Source organism: Tetrao urogallus (assembly GCF_951394365.1).
Source record: "Tetrao urogallus genome assembly, chromosome: Z".
NCBI classification, from domain to species: Eukaryota; Metazoa; Chordata; class Aves; order Galliformes; family Phasianidae; genus Tetrao; species Tetrao urogallus.
Window position 1 is genome coordinate 43151239 of NC_136816.1, and position 14199 is coordinate 43165437.

General features: G+C 35.4%; 1 protein-coding gene across 1 annotated transcript in view; it reads right to left on the reverse strand.

Annotated features, from left to right (window-relative positions):
* Positions 1-14199, reverse strand: part of CCDC171 (coiled-coil domain containing 171) — a gene marked incomplete at both ends in the record, with an annotated part of 260866 nt that overhangs the window by 191888 nt on the left and 54779 nt on the right. The window contains 5 exon segments of the mRNA XM_079548267.1: positions 1303-1491; positions 3369-3536; positions 5441-5641; positions 7483-7572; positions 10329-10432. Of these exon segments, the coding sequence (XP_079404393.1) occupies positions 1303-1491; positions 3369-3536; positions 5441-5641; positions 7483-7572; positions 10329-10432 (752 nt within the window).

The window sequence follows — 14199 nt, forward strand, 5'->3', positions numbered from 1 at the left end:
TATGGAAACCAGGAACAAGAATGGCATTATCTGTAGGGAGTTTGTTCATTGCTGATCAGTATTAAGGCAACTCTGGGAAATTCTGCCATACAGAAAAACAGTGAAACTGCTTTCTGGTTACATCATTCACCTGATCAACAATAACAGCTGTGATGTACACTCTAACAGTAACCACAGATCCTACCTTGAAGTCAGGGATCCTGAACAGTACTAGCTGGGGGCAGAAGCACTGGCAGTTGTTACTGTCTCCATATTGCTACATCCCATTTCAATTAAAAAGGAACCTTTCAGAAAAGTTCCAATTCTCCACATCAGTTCCAGACACCAAAACAACAGTCTCCAAGATATTTTACTCACACTGCTGTGCAGTTACAGCTCTCAGAAAAACTGATAAAGTCATGAATACAGATCTAAGACACGTGTCAGAATTGCCATTTTTCTATTTGCCTTCATATATGCTTTCTATGTTAATAAAGCTACATTAGTGTATCTGCATAACTGATTCAGCACTGCAGCAACTGTCCAGATTAACACAGTTGACAGGACCAAAATATAATAAGGAAAAGACAATCAAGTCTCGCAAGAAGCAGGCAGTCAAGACTACAGCAGTCCTAACTGCTGATATCCATGAAGCTTGTGGACCTCAAAAAGGTAAAAGTTTAATTTAATCAGTATTTGCAGGTCCAAACTTGAAAAGCAGAAATTCAGAGGAAATTAGAATGTCTTGTTCCACGCAAACTGGAACTCTAGAAAGAACAAAGATGCAACAAAGTTCTGCTGAGTGATCTGTGCATACAGATGCTACACTGCCAAGGTACCAACCCCATCAGTTTGTACACCTACGTAACTTTTTTTTCTAAAAATATGCACAGATATTTCTAAGAAAAAGCATTTCCTGGGTAGAAACACAGCAGTTCTTTACAATTAGTTGACAGATAAAGCATCTTCCAGGTTTGCCTAACGCATAGCCCATAGCAGAGAGCCATGTTTTCAGTATGCTGCTATACTACATAATTTCTAATACAAGTAATTTATATCTTCCACCTTTAGCTGTAAAGAAAAAAAAAGTCACTAGTAAGTGCTAGACTGAAATAAGCAGTATTTAAATAGTTATTTGTTTCCTATTCCGAGAGAAATGAAAACTAGCACAGTTGCTGTAGTGATGCAGTATTTTTTTTAAATTATTTTTAAAATACACTAAAATTCCCAAATAATCTGAAATTGGTTAGAAGCTCAAACTACTGAAATAGTCCATTAAATATTTACAAGGAAAAAAAATAAGAGAACTTCACAGCACCATACCTGTGCCCTTGCATGAACTTCCCCAAGGAGATCTGAGTACTGCTGTTCCAGGCACTTTTTTTGTTTCTGCCAACAGCTTTCCTGTGCTTTCATCTGTTCAGCCATTTTGCTAATATCATCTTCCTGGTTCCGCTGAAGCTCCTTCATAATATCAGACTTGTTCTTACAAATATATTCTAGGTGAGATATCTGTGTGACAGGTGTTTAAAAAGAAACATTATCTCCCCACGTATAAACCTTTTGACTTTAACTGTACATATTAATTTAAGCACAGACTCTTGCAGCATAAAATCTAAATTTTAATTTCTTCAACATATTTATTAAAAGTAAAAAGCCTTTCATGACAGAACACTTTCTTGAATCTTGCAAGACATATGTTAGAAAAATGGCTTTTATTCTGGCCACCTTTGTTCTTTCTTGAAGATAACTGCTGCCTTCTTTCTTGGAAATCTGAACCAGAGATCTCTTGCTTATATTGAAAAAAAGCTAAATCTTGTATTGCTAAATTAGTAATCCAATCATACTAGTCCTCTAGTGGCTTGCAAGAACTGCAAGTAATAATGAAAAAAAACCTAGCTCTTAATTTTATTTTTTCTTTTTCTTAGAAAACCAGTGCTTTTCATACATTGAGTATGAAAGTGACTGCAAGAAGTGTATAGAAGATTTTTCTAAAAAGTAGCTCACTAGATTATGACGTGATTCCAATGAGCATGAAAGGATTCACTCTGTGATTCAACTTCTCAGTTCCCATGCGAACTAATGGAGGAATGAATGAAGCTCACAATAATCTCTAAATACACATACATATATTTTGTTACGAAAGAGTACCAGCAATGTATTTTTAAACACCATCACATGACAGAGCAGAAGAAAAATTTTGTTCTGAGAAAACAGGTAGACCACAGGAAGGCTGCACCAAATCCTCAAAAAGTTGATAAGTATGTGATGAGCGCCCTACAGCCCTCTTAATCAATCACAACAAGCTTACTAAATTAAAATGCTGAAAGAAGTAAAATATACCCGAAGTCACTGCCAACAGTGTCCACTCCCTTCACTTCTGCTTTCTTTCCACCTCTATTTTGAAATGAAAATAGAAATTTATTCTAATCTACATTTCTGTTGTAGTTTTGATTGACTGTTAGGTTATTATCCAAATAATGGGAAGAGTCAGAATAATTCTCTGTTAACTAGCTCTGTCTCAAGTCTGCCCACAATTCCAGCAGATGAGAAGATTCTGAAAGAGCCTTTCCCTTCTGATGCTTCAATACCAACATGTCCAAAGCAGCCAGGATCTGGAACCATTCTACTAGACCATGTCAGTCTAGAACTGCCCTGATCGAGGGTGTCAGAACATGAACTGAAACTAAAGAGTGGTGTGTGTTAGACAGAAGAGCCAGTTTAAGTCCTTTTAAAACTTTTCTTTCTCCTAAAAAAAGTCGAGATTTCCACAAAGAACGGCCACATAAGCTTAGTAACATTGAAGTCACTCAGAAAAGTGCAGTTCCCTCCTTGAACAAATATTAGCACACACTGACATACTTTACAAAAATAACTGTTTTCTATTGTATTTCTGAATATAAATCTCATGGTCAAGAAGTTGTAATTGAACAAAAAATAGATAGGCATTTCTTCCAGTAGTATATCTGAATCTTAAGCACATAATTTAAAAATGATGTTCCTAAAGTAAGTGCATTTTGTTTCTGTTTTATGCTAAAATAAAGACTTGCTTTATTAGTGTAAATGACTAAGTTCTTTGAATTACTTCATCAGTAAGATTAATTTATTTTCTTTTAATTAGGTCCCTGTGGCTAATATTGGCTAGTACTATTAGCATGTCCTGCACAGAAAGCGGAGCTTAGAGACTTCATACAGACTTCAGTCACTTTTACATGCCCACAGCAATGGCATCAAACTGAGTTGTAGACAAGCCATAATTAATGGTATTGAATTATTAACGCCCAAATTCTTTTTGAAATAAGATGAATGTCAGTCCTTTTTAATGATACTGTGATGTGGACAAATGTCACTGAATTTAATAGAGGTAGCTGGTGCCTAAGGACACTTACCTTCTCATTAGCCCTGTTGAGGTCTAAGATCAGGGCATCAACATTCTCCTGCAAGACTGCACAAAGCTCCGGCCAAGAGAATCTATCTAGGATGCCTTCTGGTTGTTTTATAAGCACACAGCCAGCTACCAAACGCTGGTACAAGCCATGAAGGAAGGTTAGCTTCCCCTGAGACAAAAAGAAAAATCAACTGTTAACTATGAACCATGTTAGAATCCAAAGAGATACATCACACTTGTAGTAACACAGATTTAAAAAAAAAAAACAAAAACAAAAAACAAACACATAAGAGCTCATTCTCAAACCTTCTCAAAGGCAATGCTGTTAATATTCACAGTCAAACATATTAAAGTTAGAATAGGAACACAGTTTATACAACATCTGTATGATTAGAAATACATATAAATACAGAAAACCCAATTTTGCAGTGCTCAAAACCAATGCAACCTGACACTGCTATCAGTAGTGCTATCAGTAACATAAATGATGAAATTGCATTTAACACTTCCAGGAACATTCAAGCCATACTTACCTCCAATACCTGCATAGCACACAGAAAGCAGTCTCATAGCTGAGCAGCACAAAATGCTGTTCAAACAACTGAGACTACAATCATTCAAAAATTTCTTTTGTGTGAAATGTGTACAATCAAATAGTTAGACAAAGCAGGCTTACAGCTTCATCAGTAAAATTTCACAACCCACATCTCTCTCGTTTATACTGATTTTAGTCAATGGTATAATAAATTCGTATGTTACAAATCCTCCTTAGAAACAAAAGCAGGCAATGGAAATTCCAGACTTCATCCTTTTAGTACATATATGCAACTTAGCAGCCTTCATTAAGAAAATGACAGAAAGCTGTACCTCAATAGCCACAAGAAATAGAGCCCTTATTCAAAGTCAATAAACCAGTGGAAAGGTTCCCATTGTTTTCCAGAGGCTCCGGATGAGGCTTTAAATCAAGGAATTGCGGACAACTAAGTTGAGAGACTATGTTTTTTCTGACTCTTTCACTGCATTACAGTGCATTTTCTCACAATTATTTCATGGTGTTTTAGGCCAAGGGAAAAAAAAAAAAAAAAGTAAAGTAGTTTAGTTTGTTTTAACTTTATTTCTGGCAGATCTTTTAATTCCCAAGGAAACTGCAGTGTGCCATCATCACTGCATTTTTGCTAGAGCTGTGATAAACCAAGGATGATAATTATACATTTGGCATGAAAATAAGGGATCCCAAGACCTCAAATCAATTCACACATGTTGAATGCAACCACAGTTCAGTAGACATGCTGACTTTACAATATAACCAGGCTTCTAGTTTCTTTCACTTTAATCATTATCTGATGTGTATAACAATTCCAGCTGCTTCATGTGGACACTATTTAAATACCAGACTGCTAGAGAGGTGGAAAGAATGTTTCCTTTTTACTCAAACTGGCATGCACATTTAAATTTGTGGAAGTAATGAGCTCAATATGGACAAGAATGATAAAAAAAATCACTGCTATTGCTAGTACAGAACTACTTTACAGGGTGAAAGAAAGCAAGAAAATCAACATCTATAAGGAGACAGAGAAAAAAGTCCTAAAATAAAAAGTTTTGAAGCAATTCCCACTTACAGTACACCACAACAAGCTAACAGGTTGCAAAGAAAAATTTTCAGGTCAGGCAGGCAAAATTTCACATTTCCTAATTATTAATTGCTATGTGAATCAGTAATTAACAACATGTGAAGACAACACTACCATATGTTCCAGTGTATAGAATATTTCTGCTGACTTTCAAGCTGAAAGAAAAATTAATGTTCATCAGGTATAGCTGTTTAAATAAACTCAGTTGTTCAAAAATTCAAAATACCAGAAGAGTTAAGATATTAGTTCCAACACAGATGGAAGGAGAAAGAACGTATCCTCAGATCTTGTAGATATTAAATACATATTTCAGAATACGTATCTTAAAATCATATTTTTGGGGTAAATCTGTTAAGTCTAAAAGTAACCATCTGATGTATGTAAATGTATAAAGTGAGATTAAATAAAGACTTTTTGACAGTCGTCTTGTCTCTGGTAATACCTCCATATCCTTCTGGTAAGCCCTGGTAAGCTTCTGGATTTCATTTTCAGATTCTGCGGCACGTACTTTCTCCTTCTCCCAGCGCTGCTGCACATTCTGTAGTTCCATTTGTAAAGTTCCTATTAAAGCTGTTCTGTCTGCACACTCAGTATGCAGATGATTTAACTCTTTATTGGCATCGGCCAGCTTATCCCGTGCTTCCTGTAGAACAGAGGCACAGAACAGAAATGCTGGTAAGAACTTTGCTCCATGAAATGCCACATTATTCCAGAGCTCTGCAGCTGAAGGCTCTAGGCTCACATCTCCCTGTCTGCATCTTGCTACTAATAGACTTTTCAAAGTTGACATAACTGTGAACTAGACAACATCAGAAATGTATCTCTGAAAGTCAAAAGCACTATGGTATGACAAAATTTCCTTCTGAATTCAGAATCCAGTTTCTCTTTCCAAACGAGAATACAAAAATCACGAACATAAATTATCCTCAGCAGAGTGGATTGCTCTTAAAGACACTGAAAAGACACATTACTTTCATAAGTTAATCTCTGATCCATTACAGTCACCTTGGTGGACAACATGAACAGCTACTGTGCACAATGTACTCTTTATGGTATGGAAAAAATAATAACAATTTGAGGAGTCCCTTTGGAGGTGTGACCATGAAAACAAACTATTTAACAGAAATGGTTACAAGTACTTTCATGTTACCAAGACCAAACTCATAAACAAACAATTTCTTAAATTACGCCTTTTAAGGTCACAGATTGCTGACATGGAGTGAGTAAATACACATGCTTGTCGTTCCTATAAGCACTGGACTTCTAGAGCTGCCACAGGTTGTTAAAACACTGCTTTTCTTAAACGAAATGGAAGCACTGTTAATCTTCTATAAGACCATAGCTGATTATACAGAAAATATAAAAGACAATTCATTAGACAATGTCAACTTTTCTTCTTAATGAGAATATTTAAAGATGAAAGCATTGGCAAGTTTCTAACAAATACTTATTGAATTTTATTACCAATGACTTCAAGAAATTTTTGTACTGTATACAAAGCATGCTCTTTTTTTTTCCATGAAGAATACACATATCTGTTGCAAAACATCAGGAAAAAATAAAGCACCTAAGATTTTAAAATAACTTATAACAGAAGTAGTCTTATGTGTCCTCACTATAAATTAACTAGTAAAGAAAGAACCAATTAGAAGAGATCGTGTCCAAATATAAGCTAATATAAGATTCAGTGTATGCTGCAGAAATATCTGCAACTAAACTGATCTGATAAAGCAGAATGTCCCCAGCAAAAGAATCTGAGCAACATTGGGAGTAAAGACATTTTATTTTGGCAATAATATAATATACTATCAACTGGGAGATTAAATTTAACCACAACCCCAGGATTTCCTCAGTCCCTTGGCCACTGGTGTAACCAGACAGGAGTTCCACAAAAGAGGTATGTCAGCCAAAAACAGAAACAAAAAACAAATAAGCAAACAAACAAAAAATATCCTAATTCAGAAAGTAAAGAGAAGAGTTATTAAGTTCTGAAGCATTTTTAGCAGTTCCCAGGTACATCTTACTATAAGCAACTTTGTACTGTGCATTAACTTGATACCTAATACCTATATTAACGTCTGATACAAAAATTGGAGAAGGACATCCTAAATAAAATGTTCTTTCATGCGTGCAGAGGTAATTAAATAATTCTTTTCTTTTTAGATCTCTTCAGAAAAGTAGATACAGCTAGTTAAGAAAAAAAATACTGACATTCATTTCAATATAAATCAATACTTTACAAATTTTAAAAAAATATTTCAAATCATTTCAGAAGTGAAATGACTGGAATGCTCAGTTGCAGAGACTCAGGTTGTGATTAGGATAAGGCAGCACGACTTCAAACTAGCTTGCTAGGTAATTAGTCTGCTTAACAGAACACAAAGATATAGAGACTTATTCTGATAAAACAAAAAGATAACTTAAATCTAGAAGGATACTAATTGCAGAACTTTTAAATTCAATGTTAAGTTCATTAAACCATACCTTAAGGTCTTGACTTAAAACATACATCTTGTCTTTGGATATCTCAAGCTCTTTTGCTGTGTTTTCACACAAAGTGTTCATTTTCTTAAGCTGTGAAAAACATGAAGGTCAAGAAGACTTTTAGAGAAAAGCAACATGATAACTTGAATACAAAGGAAGAATTATTTATAATAAACTTCTTTTCAATTCCTTTGACAATATTTACGCTTTCTACAACCTAAATAATGTGCCATTAAAAAAGAACCAAAAGCTCTTTTACAGTTATTAAAGATAAATAGTAGTGGTTAAAATCCCAAACTGAGCCCAGTATTAACTTTCCCATCTCAAAACATCTGACAAAAAACAAAGACTCTGAAGTGTGTCTGAAATGTAATACATTTAGATTATGATTTAGGGAGTAGTTTCAGAAAACAAGTTTTCAAAGTCAGTGGCCTTCTGTAGAAGGTGTCCATGTAGAGAGTAGCCTCCACTTTTACTAAGGGCAGCATAGCACTCACACGACCTGAAGAAGTAGCAATGTTCTCAAGAGAGGTACGATAAGACGTAACCTATCTTAGAGGTAGGTCATGACCGGTATGTATACCAGCTTCATTTTTCACTTTCAGAAACATCACTACAATCTGTGTTACAGAGTGGTTAATAATAAGTATGTCTGAAATTAAGCACCAAATATATAGCTACTATAGTAAAGGTTATTCCTCACAGCTGAGCACTCAAAAGCAACTCGAAAGTCAAATATCCCATTTGCAAAATTCACTAATTATTCTGGAGCCTATATTTTTGTTCCCTCTCAGATAAGTAGACCTGGCAAAAAAAGTAAGGAAATAACTGCAGTACATTACAGAATGCAGTAATTTTATTGGTTTAGTAGCCCTTTCTCTCTTTCCAAACCTATTCTAACATGTATACTATACGAAAAGTCAAAAGCTTATGTTCTGTCAAAACCAAAATGTGTACACCTTTCAGTCACACAACCAAAGTAGACCATTTAATCTAACATTTAGCACTAAGCTAAAGGTGACAAATGCCAAGTCTATCAGCAGATTACACCCGTACACACATACGTCAATGTATATTAATAATTTCATCGATATACGTGATCATGTTGGAAGCCTCACTATAAAAATAACTGCTCCACAATTCTTCTAAACTAAACCCTAAGTGGTGTGTAATAAAACACCCTATTTTATTGCACAATGCCCTCTACCGTCCCTCTTAGTTTTACTGTATTATAGGGAACAGTTTTATTACTAAACATATCCGACATACAAGAAGCCAAAAGCACTGTTATCTGTGCGGGCAGGGAGAATGAAAAAGGGCAGAGCGCTGCCCTTTCTGTGCACAATGAAGGTGCTCAGTGATCTCTGGCTCCGTATGACAACTTCAGGGTCAGTCACACGCAGTCCTACTGGGAAGTCTTGTGGCAGGTCATCAGTTGGTCCTGCTCTGCTTGCGATTTATTTTCCTTGACAGTTCATTCTTCTTTCTGTCAGAATACTCACTTTGCTTTCTTAGCAGCCACCCCCTTGGTCTCCCCACTGCTGTCTCTGGCACAGTTTCACAACAAAGCACATCACTAAGCCAAAGCCTGCTGAGTCGACTTTTCAACTGTGCTGCATATCACGTGACATTCCTCCTCCCAAATAACAATTCGCTGTGGGTAATATGTTCCCAGTTACTCTGCAGCTCCCAGACTTGGGTCTCAGAAGACTTTCATAATGACTATACACGTCAGTTCTCTTATCTCACTGGGAGAGACCTAACTGTGCTTGCTGTTTACTAAAGTGTAATTGTTTCCATGGTTAATTATTTTTGCACCCATTGAACAAACTCAACGGTATTCCAGGATACTAGGCTTTTTCCAATAAGAGGGGCGAAGATGATACAGTTTTGTTTTTAACATTATGAAGGCACAGCAAGGCTGCGTATGTGTAAAGACAAAAGACGAAACTTAGGAATGAAAAATCACTACTGGCATTTTTACAATCTTACTGCACTTTTATCATCCGTACTTGCTAACTTAATCCAAAGAGAAGTTATTTACAATTCTGTACAAAAAAGCTTTAGAAGAGTGTATTTAACTTCTCTCTGCAACCTTTAAAGCCACAAATTCATAAAACATTTAAACCCAAGAGGATTAATTTAATTACATTAGCAATACAAATGAGAAAATAAATGCAAGATTGTGACTTTTCAGACAGTGAAATAAAAGGTCAGCAGAATTCTATCAAAAGCATTCTTTTTTTTTTTTTTTATCAAAGATAAGACTCACAAAACTGAAATGTATCAATTGTCATCTTAGATATCCTAATGAAATTACTGCCAAGGTGTCAAGTTTACTTGAAAAGACTGCTGGAAATCACCAAAAACGAGAGACTTCATAATAAACTCACTAATCTCAGCAAAGTATGCCACTTCCAAAATATACAACAGGGTGCATATTTGCATATCTGATATCAAAGACTGTTGAGGCTCAAGTGGCATTCACTATTATTATGTAATACACAGCCCATCAAACTCTTACACTCTCTTTTAGCCGAAATTAGAGATTCAGAAGAACTATTTCCATGCCTGTTTATTAAAAATAATAAGCTCAACACATTAAAAAAAAAAACAAAAACACAAAAAAAGGAAAAAAAAAGACACTCTTCTTCCCCTTCCTCCCAAATGTAAGTGAAACTTCACTGTAAGGCAAGCTTAGAGAAACAGTAGTGACAGAGACTATTTCTTTTAGTATATGTGAAGCTGTCAGCATTCCCTCTCTTCTGACCTTTGTTACAAGCAAAGCACATATACTGCTGCAGGCCGAAGGCAATAGGTATAGAGCCAAACAGTGCAAGTGTTACCTCATTAGATGTGTCTTCCAGCTTGTTCTGGTAAGCTGTCAAGGTACACCTCAAAGTCTCAAGGACAGAGAGGCTTGAAGGTTTATCTTTGTCCTTATGAGAGCCTAAAGAAAAATATAGAATGAAAATTAAGCCCATAAAGCCACAGAGAAAAAACTACTCACACAGATGAGAGGTATTAAAATTAGTTAGGGCTTCAATTACAATACAAAACACTGAACAGCAGCCTTGTTGTCCACAGGAGATAAAACTGGATAGTCACACTTTCATAATAAATACAGCTGAAAGACATTTGTATAAAAGCTTTAATACAAAATACAAAACTGTAAATTCTGAGTTATATTTTTACTTAATGTATTTGTTACACAGTCTCACATACAAGTTCTACAGTGGTCAAATCTCTGTTATTCAGTCATACCAGCCAGCATTAAAACCGTTAATAACACAGCCTGAAAAACATGTTGCCTGAAAGTTAAGAACATTACACTTTTCTTGACATTACTCCACTGTTGTGACTAAGCATGTAAATTATAATGTAGTACATCATTTACTCAAAGCTTTACTGAGCCAAAGATCACACAAGTGTTAAGCTTGGACAAATCTTAAAAACCTTTTAAATGATTTTCATTCCAAAGGAAAAAATAATATATATATATACATTATCTGTCTGCAGAGTCCTTCATAATGTTTCAATTATAAATCTTCATGTTGATACATCGCACAACTACACTTACTTATTCAACCTTTAGACAGAGAATTCTGATCTGGTGGCCTCAACTAGGACTTACGAACAAGTTTGAACATCCCAAAACCTGTACTACAGTGTGCTAAGAAAGTAAAACAACACAGTTCTGATAAAGAGATGACATAACAGGATGTCAGCTGATATTAAAATTCTGTGAACAAACTTCCCCATTTTTTACTGGCACTACAGCAAAACAGCAGATTATTGACAAATTCCTCTTCTTAGATTTGTTAATATTAATATGCAACACTTACAAACCTACTTTGTAACAGATAGTAATATATTTTCTTCAAGCTTTAAAGTTAAGGATGCACAGGTTACCCACTGTAGGAACATTTTGCAGTGATCCTAATGCACAGAAAAAAAAAAAAAAAAAAAAGTACTGTTCTTCCATACTTCTATCTCCAATGAATCTGTAATGCACAATTATCATCAATTTAAAATAATACCTATTAAGTCAATCTAGGGGTTGCCTCTCACTCTATTTTTCAGTTAGGTCTTCAAATAACATATCTGAAGTCCAAACCTGTAATGATATCCTTGAAACTTACTTTTCCACTACCTTAATTTATCCAAGGTGGCTCATAAAGTCAAATTGGGCACTGAACTCCAAGTTTTTTTCTTGTGTCAGTCACAATCCTCCATAAAATTCTGTCAGTCAGAGAAGGTGTCCTTACAGATTTAAAAGTTGTTGGATATCTTTTTTTTTAATTTTAAGAATACTATGGCTAGTGTTTCCAAATGATATATTACTCCATGTATTATACAAAAATGATTTATCCTGCAGATTACATATAACACACCATTGCTATCTACACATATATGCAAGTAAGAAAGCCAATGACCTTCCTGAAATTTTAATTATGGGCTTATTCCCCAGCCCTTTAACACAAAGAAGCATAGAATATGTCTGAGTACCATTCAGATGGGACACTAACATTTCCTTCTAGCCAGCCATTACCGTCAAAGTCACACCTCGAAAAACAAATCTAGATCTGTAAATTTTATTTCAGTCATGGGAGCAAGGTCTGCTCTAAAGCATAAAAGTAAATATAGAAAGAATGCATATCTCAAGCACAGAATGCTCCTCTGTAGTGTCAAGTACCTTCAGCAGACAGGTACTTACTGCAGCTTCTAAAGGTCTACACAGTCAGGGAAAAGCCAGATCTTTTCAGTGGAAGTCCCTAAACCAAAACTGAGTTAACAAAATGTTAATTTAAAATCAACATGAAAAAAAACATAAAATGTTTTGTCACCACAGCTAAAGCAAGGAATGCCCAGGACTCCAGTCCTGCTGTCTCAAGACTTCTTTCTATTACCCACTGTAGGAACATTTTGCATCAATACTACTGCACAGAGAAAAAAAGAAAAAAGAAAAAAAAGAGAAGTATTATTCTTCTATATTTCTCACTCCAAAGACGCTGTAATACACAATTATCATCAATTTAATACTCATTAATTCAGTCCAGGGGTTGTCTTCCAATACACATTCTTCAACAAGCTCTCCAAATAATTTATCTTCATTTCTGAAGCCCCGAAGTGCAATGCCGTCCCTGAAACATGTCTCTGAACTGTCTTAATTTACATAATAGCTGCCAAGAACAGACTTTTGCCAGTAAACTTTCTATCCTGACATTCCTTGCCTTTACTGAAACCCCGTTTTTTGGCAGCTCAGCCTGCCAACAGAAATACCAGATTCCACCTTCCTCCATTAGCTGAAAACAAGCCTACACTTCCAATACTGGCCAAAATTTGTCTGTTTCTATACTTTGCAAGAGACATGCAACATAATCCAAATGGTATTATCTTACTGGCCCTTCTTCAGCAATGAGGAATTAAAAAGCATTACTTGAAGCATTTGCCCAGTGAAATCTAAGAGTTTCAGGGAAGAATTTTGAGAAGATACCAGGTTCTATAGAATTCTGACAGGAGGTAAATAGGTGAGAATACTCTTACAGCCACTCCTTCAGACTTTCTACTGAGTCTAGAAGCTAACACTCCTACCTGTTCACAGTCAATTTACTTTCTTGTTTTCCCCAGATTAATTCAACTACTTTTTTTTTTCTTTCCCTGAAATTAAGACAAACTTCACCAAGCACAAGTCCTACGGTTGAATAATTACAATACATAACAAACTGAACAGGGACAAACTGTTATCATGCAAACTGGCCAGCAAGAGTAACAACACTGAAGAATGCTTATGAAGGTTATTTGAAAAGAGGAAGATGTAGGCTAATACTTCTTCTTTTGGGAATAAAAACGGAAAAGATAACTTTTTAAAATACTTTTTTCTTAATCTAACAAATATAAAGTCTCCTTTTCCTGCGTAGCTCAAAAAGCATCACAACTATCAGCGATAAATGGTGAGGCTGAACTCTTAATATTGACAGATTTTTAAGTAAAACTTTCAACCACTTGAGATGGAAGCTTAAAAAATGCAACAGAAAGAAGGAATTCCCAACAAACTGCTCATGTAGCACTAATTTCCCACTTCTGCCAACTGGACTATAGCAATTTATAGAAGATTTTCACTTTTACTGACAAGGCATTCTCATTTAAAATAAGACTTTTCTTTTTTTTTAAATGAAATGAATTGTTACATAATACATTCGTAAGTACAACACATTAGGGTAATAGTGTTAAAAATGCTTGCTAAAAATTTCACACCCTGAAGTGCAGCAAAACTGTAGAACAAATAGTCTAGTCAACAGTTCTCTTTAAATAAGCTCTTTCAAAGTTTACTCGAAACAACAAAGCAAATTAATATTGAAATCACCAAATCACGGTTAAGACGGATCAAAACCGTTGTTTGGAAGGTTTATCACATGGGTGAGCAGAAAACCTACCCAGAAGACAATTACTGCTTTGGAACTATGCATTGGCTGCAGCATCCAGCTCCCTCCGGAACTGCAGAATCCCTTCTAGGCATGTGGAACTTTGCAAGAATGAGGAAAACAAAGTTTTGAAGAGCTTTTCAGTCTGACATATCTATAGTAAACCTACAGAACCTATAGGTATTACCCACAGGAATTACATTTGTAATTACAGAATAAATCTGTATCCAGTCTCCAAATGAAAGTTTTATAGACGATATGATGAAAGCAGTTTATCACAAATGCAAGGCTA